The sequence below is a fragment of the Sinocyclocheilus grahami genome, unplaced genomic scaffold (assembly GCF_001515645.1).
Source record: "Sinocyclocheilus grahami isolate Dianchi unplaced genomic scaffold, SAMN03320097.WGS_v1.1 scaffold1695.1, whole genome shotgun sequence".
Classification (NCBI taxonomy): domain Eukaryota; kingdom Metazoa; phylum Chordata; class Actinopteri; order Cypriniformes; family Cyprinidae; genus Sinocyclocheilus; species Sinocyclocheilus grahami.
In genome coordinates, this window is record NW_015506874.1 from 125,093 (window position 1) to 134,474 (window position 9,382).

The window sequence follows — 9,382 nt, forward strand, 5'->3', positions numbered from 1 at the left end:
AATAACATTATAAATACACCATTTTTAAAGTATAACCACAAAACTTAAACATTATAATAATTTATGCATTTAGCAGACACTTTTATCCAAAGCGACTTACAGTGCCATTCAAGCTATACATCTTTTACCAGTATGTGTGTTTCCTGGGAATCAAACCCATGACCTTTTGCACTGCTAACGAAGTACTCTACCACTGAGTCACAGGAACATTATGCTGTTTATTAAATCGTTTACTGTACTTTTATCCAAAGCGACTTACAGTGCATTCAAGCTATACATCTTTTACCAGTATGTGTGTTTCCTGGGACTCGAACCCATGACCTTTTGCACTGCTAACGCAGTACTCTACCACTGAGCCACAGGAACATTATGCTGTTTATTAAATCGTTTACTGTGCAATTTTATATTATTGTTTCATCTGTCCATATGCATGTTTAACAAAGTTAGCAAGCATTTCTTTCACTAGTGTCATATTTAGACAATTCATGTTTACATTTTTATTCAATTATATTTCAAATGTGTGTATTTTAGTGTTTATGTTGCTGAAGTATCTTGCACCAAAGTAGTGTCATTCAAGCTATACATCTTTTACCAGTATGTGTGTTTCCTGGGAATCAAACCCATGACCTTTTGCACTGCTAACGCAGTACTCTACCACTGAGTCACAGGAACATTATGCTGTTTATTAAATCGTTTACTGTGCAATTTTATATTGTTGTTTCATCTGTCCATATGCATGTTTAACAAAGTTAGCAAGCATTTCTTTCACTAGTGTCATATTTAGACAATTCATGTTTACATTTTTATTCAATTATATTTCAAATGTGTGTATTTTAGTGTTTATGTTGCTGAAGTATCTTGCACCAAAGTAGTGTTGTTATTGAAAACCTAAACTATTAAAAGCCATTTCAGTAATTCAAATAAGGCTGAACTATTATTCTGCTGCGTGATACTGCAGAAGAACTGATGACGGCACGGTTTGATCTTCGGCTGACCAATCAGCAGAAAGGGGCGTTTAATTCCCGCCCACATGTAGAAATCAAATATTCAAGCTGTTTATTCATTTTTCCACCCATGAACGAAAAACGAAAATTTAAGCTGAATTCTAGTTTTTCGTTTTATGGAAAAAAAAACAAAAAAATCAAAAGGAGCCATTTTCTAATTTTTCTACTTTCAATATTAAATCAAAAAACGAATGATCGAATGATACACGGATTCACATACCAGAACTAAAATTAAATCTAAAAAAGCTATTTTTTTTAAAATATTATAATAGTATATAAATAATATTAAAATAACAGAGCCTCATATATTTGTAAAAACATTATTGTAAATGCAATTTTTTTTGTATATTTTTACAAATGTGACCCTGGACCTCAAAACCAGTCACAAGTGTATTTTTTTATTATTGAGATAGCTGAGTAAATAAGCGTTCCATTGATGTATGGTTTGTTATGATAGGACAATATTTGGCCGAGATACAACTATTTTAATATCTGGAATCTAAGGGTGCAAAAAAGTCTAAATGTTGAGAAAATCGCCTTTAGTTGTCCAAATGAAGTTCTTAGCAATGCATATTACTAATATATATATATATTTATGGTAGGACATTTACAAAGTATCTTCATGGAAAATTATTTTTGCCATAAAAGAAAAATCTGTAATTTTGTATTGTTGGCCATTGCTACAAATATACCCCAGCGACTTATGACTGGTTTTATGGTCAAGGTTTCACAAATGATCATTTCACTTTTTAACTTGTTTAAAACCTGAATTATACCTTTAGCACCACTAATCATTTATCCAAAATAACAGACAGGAAAAATGAGCAATTGACAACAATTTAATCTGTAGAGGACATTTTGGATGACACGGTTGATTTATTCCTACTTGTAGTCCAGCAAGATTTGTGTATTTGCTTTGAACAGGGAAAAACAGCATTTAAACTAGAGTTGATCTAGATCTAGAGTTGACTGGTTGTAAGTGTGCAGCGTGCATGATTCAATGACAAGTAAACATAGACACACTCCAGTAGAGTGAATGACTGTGTGGTCCGCACACACATGCCTGACACTACATCTCACGTCAGCAGAATATCTACACACCTAAGACAGCAAACGGCACGACTGCATGCTGGGAAAAAAAGGTACCAACAATATCTATACTTATGCATAACAAAAGAAAAGATGTGCTGACATCTCTGTTGAGAGAAAGCCTCGAGGCAGCAGACGACGTCTAGAAGTTCTTATCAAATCTGCAAGGAGTGATTTTATTAAATAAGACTGCGACCGCTAGAGCAGGAAATCCGAAATGAATTGTGAGAGACGTGAGGTAATAATTTTAAAATAAATCCTGAACAAGGCCTAAATAGATGGAAAAATGCTATACTATGTAGAAACCATGAATTATAAAAGTACACTTTACAATAAGGTTCGATTGGTTACTTAATTTCACAGCACATCTTGATTAATGTTCATTTCTACACATACAAATACGTTTATAAATTATATATTTATATTTAAATTATCAATGTAAAAATCTAAATGATAAAACTCATAATTGTTATGCATTATAAATTAAATATATTTAGTATAAATATTAAATTTACTATTATTATTAACCATGATATTAATGTATGATGTATTCCTAAATGATGTAAAAATAGGTTTTTATTATTGGTTTATGATATTAATGCATTAACTAATGTTAGAAAATCAAACCTTATTGTAAAGTGAGTTACCAAAAACAAAACTCTGTTATTTCTGAATCACGTCACTATATAAAATAGAGAACATGTCCATTTATAACAGTTGAACAACCAAGATGCTTAACTACTTGCCTGATAAGACTAGTTTAGAAATTAACTTTCATGTTCCAGCACACACACCCCACATCCAACAAAAATATTGCAAAGGACAAATATGTATTTATGTCACTGACCCTTTGTACGCAGTGGGACAGCTGTTGTTCAGGAATATTACAAACACAAAAACTCACTCAACCCGATAAATCAAGCACTAGAGTACTGCACAATTATGTTGATAGAAGCCCCAACTTCACAAAGCAGTTTCGCCTTTTCTCTTAAAGCAGTTTAAACAGCTTGTGAATACAGAAATCTGGCTGTGGGTCAGTGTAAAAGGCCATTTGAACTCGGAGTCTCCTCTTGTCTCACTTGTCTTGGCCTTTTTCTTCAGTGCCGCGTCTCGCCCTGCATTCGGCGCACTCCCCACCTTCATCTCCTCCATGCTCTTCCTCATCCTCCTCGTGAATGATCTCCAACTCCAGGCGGCCGATGTAGAGCGATACTGCACACAGCCAGAAGAGGGCGGCGACGGACACCAGGCCCGCGTGGAGCAGCACAGTCAGCCGAGAGAGGAGCATGATCCTCCTCAGGGTCAGAAGACTGGTCACATATGACGCTCCGCCGAACGAAACGCACACTCCACCCAGGATGAAGAACACTGGGCGAGGAAAGGAAGAAACTGTTCAAAACAGGATTATGATTTAAAATAAAAACCAACGGACTGAGTGGAAAATGATATAGTACCGTATCCGGCCTCTCGGCCCACTTCACTCTGCGCAAACGCAATAACGCCGATTCCTGTTGCCAGGAGACCATTCCGGAACCAGGACAAAAATCCTGCAAAAAAATTTATTAATTAATAAAAATTGCTTTACGGACATGCTTAAAAGTACTTAACTGCAGGAAATATGCTATTTAAGCATCAAAACATTTTTTGAAGCATCATTTAATATTTTTGTAAGGCGCACAACAGTCAGTTCCAGATATAAAAAATCCCATTCATTTTCTATTTTTAATGATAACTTGTAAACCGTTAAAGACAGACCTTGTGTCAGCTACGAGGTTGTTAATCTTTTGTTTAAGCCATCAGTTTACATATTCATGTTCAACAGCAGAATTCCTGGTGAAAATAATTCCTATCTATCTATATATATATATATATATATATACATACACGGTAACACTTTACTTGAAGGGGTGTGCTTAAGACTGACATGGCACCTTCATAATCATGACATGACACATGTCATGAATATGAAGGAGGTTTTATGCATGTTTATGACAACTGTCATTAAGTGTCATTCGCTCAGTTATGTCATTTTTAATGCAAATATGACATTATTTGACCTAACCCTACCCCTACCCTTACCCCTAACCATAGCCCATCACAAAGACATCTCAAACAATGTCATCTTTGCATTAAAAATTACATAACTGAGCAAATGACACTTAATGACAGTTGTCATAAACATGCATAAAACCTCCTTCATATTCATGACATGTGTCATGTCATGATTATGAAGGTGTCATGTCAGTCTTATGCACACCCCTTCAAGTAAAGTGTAACCATATATACACACACACACACACACACACACAGTATTATATGCATATTTTGTAATACATATTTCTATATATATTTAAAATTACCCCTTTTAAATGAGTAGTTTTATATTTATTCATAATTTTTATTTTGATTACATCATTCACAATGCTTCATGAGACTGTAGTTCTTTCCTTAAGTACACTGTTTTCTACCTTTGTCTTTTTGTCCAATTTTCTTTTCTTTTCACTTTAAATCAATCATTTCAAAGTTTGTCATTTTGTGATTCACCTTGCAGCTGGTTAGTTTGGGTCATGGTTTTTAACTGTTGCACTTTATTACAAAACCGTGAATTTCGGGTGTTAAAGGATTAGTTCACCCAAAAATGAATGTCCTTGCATCATTTACTCACACTCATGTTCCAAACCCTTATAACTATTACCGTTCAACACACATTGAAAATGATAATGTTTTTGCTTATTCCCAATAAATTACAACAACCTGAAGATTTCATTTTTCAAAAGGACCCCAAAACACCATAGAAGTCAAATAATATCAGTCTAAATGACTTGTGCAATTTATTTCAAGTATTACATCATACGAGAACTTTGAGTAATAGACTGAAATGTAATTCATTATTCACTGATAATCTTGATTGAATAATACAGAACAGTTTGAAATGAATTAGAATGAAATAAATCAAACAATTAATTAAAACCTGACTCTGAATAATGATTCATTCACAAATTGTACACAAACTGATCTTGAAAAAGCTTTCAGATTTTTAGCTGGTTCTTTAAATAAAGGTACAATACATTGGGCTTATGATACTTTATGCATGTATGTATTTATTATATTTAGAGCTTGATAGTCCTACTACTTTTCAATATACTTACAGTAGACAAAATATTCCATAAAAAGTAAGAAGAAGAAAAAACAACAACAGAAAAGCACAGTCATAGTTTGGAAAGACATGGATGTGAGTAAATGATGACAGGATTTTCTATATGTCAATAGGCCTAATTCCTGTTTCATTAATGTTGGATAAATGACCTCACCTGTTTCATGAGACTTCCGCAGCATCTACAAAATAAAATAAAATAGTATAAGGGTCTACAAAACAGATTATTTGGCAGTTAACTCAATGAAATATTGAAATATTTACAGTACTACCATTATTATTAGTAATAGTATTATTGACAAGCAGTATTATACCAGGCTAATGCAATGAATTTCAGACACATTATATAGTCCTATAATACATAATTTTGTACCAGAACCATCTTGGAACCACATTCATTGGAATACAATGTTAATAAAACAGTTTATGAATATACAGGTGCATCTCAATAAATTAGAATGTCGTGGAAAAGTTCATTTATTTCAGTAATTCAACTCAAATTGTGAAACTCGTGTATTAAATAAATTTAATGCACACAGACTGAAGTAGTTTAAGTCTTTGGTTCTTTTAATTGGATTTCAGTGGTGCATGGGGCAAAAGAGGAGAGGGGGGACAAAGTCGGGAGGGAGTTCAGCTTCCTGACAGCCTGATGGATGAAGCTGTCCTTCAGTCTGCTGGTCCTGGCCTGAAGACTCCGCAGTCTCCTACCTGATGGCAGCAGACTGAAGAAGCTGTGTGTCGGGTGGGTGGGATCACCTGCAATGCAGAGGGCTTTGCGGGTCAGCAGGACGCTTTGCAGGCGCCATACCACACAGTGATGCAGCTCGTCAGAATGCTCTCGATGGTGCCTCTGTAGAAGGTGCACATGATGGGGGCCGGGGCTCTGGCTCTTCTCAGTTAGCGGAGGAAATAGAGACGCTGCTGTGCTTTCTGTTTTGAAATACTGAAGTTTTGTATTTCATTTGGAAACCAAGGTCCTAGAGTCTGGAGGAAGAGTGGAGAAGCTCATAGCCCAAGTTGCTTGAAGTCCAGTGTTAAGTTTCCACAGTCTGTGATGATTTGGGGTGCAATGTCATTTGGCTGGTTGTGCCTCTTTTTCTTCCACACTTTTTCCTTCCACTCAACTTTCTGTTAACATGCTTGGATACAGCACTCTGTGAACAGCCCGCTTCTTTGGCAATGAATGTTTGTGGCTCCTTGTGAAGGGTGTCAATGATTGTCTTCTGGACAACTGTCTGATCAGCAGTCTTCCCCATGATTGTGTAGCCTAGTGAACCAAACTGAGAGGCCATTTTGAAGGCTCAGGAAACCTTTGCAGGTGTTTTGAGTTGATTAGCTGATTGGCATGTCACCATATTCTCATTTGTTGAGATAGTGAATTGGTGGGTTTTTGTTAAATGTGAGCCAAAATCATCACAATTAAAAGAACCAAAGACTTAAACTACTTCAGTCTGTGTGCATTGAATTTATTTAATACACGAGTTTCACAATTTGAGTTGAATTACTGAAATAAATGAACTTTTCCACGACATTCTAATTTATTGAGATGCACCTGTAGTAATCATATGACAACATAAAATACCACTACGTGTACCACAGTACCACCAGTACTTTTCATATTTAGTGTAATATAAAAAGGAACAATTGTAATTTAACAAATAAACGAATACTCTGTCTGTGTCTACCAGTGCATCAGCTCTGTCTAGCTCAGTGAAGTAATGTTATACACTAATACTGTGTGTTTACCAGCGCATCGGCTCTGTCTAGCTCAGTGAAGTACTGTTGCTCCGGTGATGATCGTGATCTGTTCAGCGGGGTTTTCTCCGCAGCGCGTCGCGCGCTCCCCCGGTGAAGCGCTCGCGCTGGAGCCCAAACATACCGCAGCAGCAGCGGCCGCCGCACGAGCCAAGAAAACCGCCTGCATGTTAACCAACTTATGGAAGCCATTGCTTGTGATGACACGACCTTTACCCGACCTCTAAACTTTGACACTGCAGGTGAGCGTGCGTAAAGACGCTGCCGCGTGCTCGCAGGACTGTGCGTGCATTTCAGTGGCGCCATCTATCTTTACTTCCTCATGTGATGTATGTATCTTTATGTGTCTATATATATATATATGTATATGTATATAATTATTAACAACATCAGAAAGAGACATTAGAACAAGAACATATGGGGGATACAATAAAAATTAAAGAACAAGTTACATGTATATGACAAACATTTGACATAATATAAACAATTATGCACAAGAGGCGGCTGTATACAAGTACACATTTATATAACGTTAAAGTTAGTAAAACCTTTACAAACTTTCACCGTTTTAATTGCTTGTTGTGGTATAGAAAGTCGTAACTTTTCAATCTAATGCTTCATTTCCTTCCTAAAACTTTTATTTTTTCAGGAGAACTTACATTTGCGGAAAAAATTATTATTATTATTATTATTATTATTATTAAAATTGTATCATGTAAACGTGAGTCTGCTTTTCTTTGCTGTTCTCTTAAGATACCAAACAATACACATTTCCATAACTAAAATGATTGTCAATATTTTGTACAATAAAATCACAGACATTCTGCCAAAATCGGTTTACTAAAAGGGAATGCCAAAACAAATGTACCACAGTTTCAGGGCAACTGACACAAAAGGAGCATCTAAAATTCATATCAGATTTAATTATGTTAGCCCATATAATGAGTTCGTATTAAATATCACTGATACGTGTAATTATTTTTTTATTTATTTATTTGCATTTCTTTGTGAGCTACTGTATTTTAAAATGCACCACTTTTTAAAAGTTTAAAGGTTTTAAAGTAAAATCCTAGAAAGATGCAGTCGACATAGTGTCCGTAAGGTGGAGCCAAAACTCAACAAAATATTATAGTGTACAAAATTGTATTTGTACACAAGCTTATTTCAGCCACACGCTTTGGTAAATCATAATTTGGATATAAAAAGACTTATGACTTAGAAAAGTCGAAATTATAAGATACTAGTTCATAAAGAAAGTCGAAATTATGAGGGGAAAAGTTAGCCTACAAGTCAAAACCTTTTGTAATTTTTTTGTCATAATTTTGACTTAGCCTATTATGTAACAATTTTCATTAGTTAGTCATTAGTCATTTTGACTTTTTCCCACAAAAATTACATAGTAGCTCATAATTTAGACTTGTATGCCATATTTATGATTTACTAAAGCATGATTTTTTTTTTCTTATGTGGTGAAAATGGGCTTGCATGTTATTTTTGATAAGTCGATTTTCATTAGTTTGTCATTTTGACTTTTTCCCACAACAATTGCATAGTATCTCATAATTTAGACTTGTATGCCATATTTATGATTTACTAAAGCATGATTTTTTTTTCTTATGTGGTGAAAATGGGCTTGCATGTTATTTTTGATAAGTCTTGTGTGAATGTACATGATAATCATAAATTACATACATTAATTACAACACAATTCCAAAGCAACTTTCATAGACTTATATAAAATGAACTAAATGGTATTTAGGTGTAAACTGCATTTTTTTTTTTGGTGAGAAAATTTTATAAATACCTGCCTTGCAGAAAGTTATGTTAATTTAATATTTTCTGTTAATATGATGCATATTTGGAGGCATACAGTAAATCACTTCAAATGTAACAAAATACCAAGCCAATGACATTTATTTATATTTCTGTCAGGACCACTATCGTCAAAGATGATTGACAATTAGCCTACAGTTTGGATTGGCGGTACCCCCCCAGGGTAAACAGAACAGAATCAACATAAATGTATTGCAGATATCGTTAAAGTTCAATAATGTTATGTACACATTTTAGAATTAGTCTGATTCAAGGAGAATCAGAAGGCTGAATCCTGACTGACAGAGGAGGAGCTGGGGATGGAGGAGGGTAATTAGCTATTGAGCAATGCGAAAACTGCTGATACTACTGCGGGACCTTATATATGAATGCTTAGATAGGTGTCGTATTCCCATAGGTTGATGGGGATCAGCTGAGAGTCAGCTGATGCGAGCTTGACTAACGTGACCTGCCAGAACTGACGCTACGCTAGATTAAAGACAACACAAGCACACTTTTAAAACAAAACATAACACAAACATAAGTTGACATGATTTAATATGATTAA

The 9,382-nt window shown here is 34.9% G+C and overlaps 1 protein-coding gene across 1 annotated transcript; it reads right to left on the reverse strand.

Annotated features, from left to right (window-relative positions):
* Positions 1–2,608: 2,608 nt before the first annotated feature.
* Positions 2,609–7,281, reverse strand: tmem160 (transmembrane protein 160). The gene is made up of 4 exons (XM_016258506.1): positions 6,994–7,281; positions 5,405–5,429; positions 3,548–3,640; positions 2,609–3,461 (listed from the first exon to the last, which is right to left on the reverse strand). The coding sequence occupies exons 1-4, from the start codon at positions 7,192–7,194 to the stop codon at positions 3,169–3,171; spliced, it is 612 nt and encodes a 203-aa protein (XP_016113992.1). The 5' UTR covers positions 7,195–7,281; the 3' UTR covers positions 2,609–3,168.
* Positions 7,282–9,382: the final 2,101 nt, after the last annotated feature.

Bases quoted from the DNA above. Each gene is read 5' to 3' on its own strand.
- tmem160 (XM_016258506.1), bottom strand. From the start codon at position 7,194: ATGGCTTCCATAAGTTGGTTAACATGCAGGCGGTTTTCTTGGCTCGTG. The intron at 3,641-5,404 runs GTGAGGTCATTT...ATTTTTTTGCAG, and splicing joins GCGGAAGTCTCATGAAACAG to GATTTTTGTCCTGGTTCCGG. The intron at 3,462-3,547 runs GTACTATATCAT...TTCCTCGCCCAG, and splicing joins GGGCCGAGAGGCCGGATACG to TGTTCTTCATCCTGGGTGGA.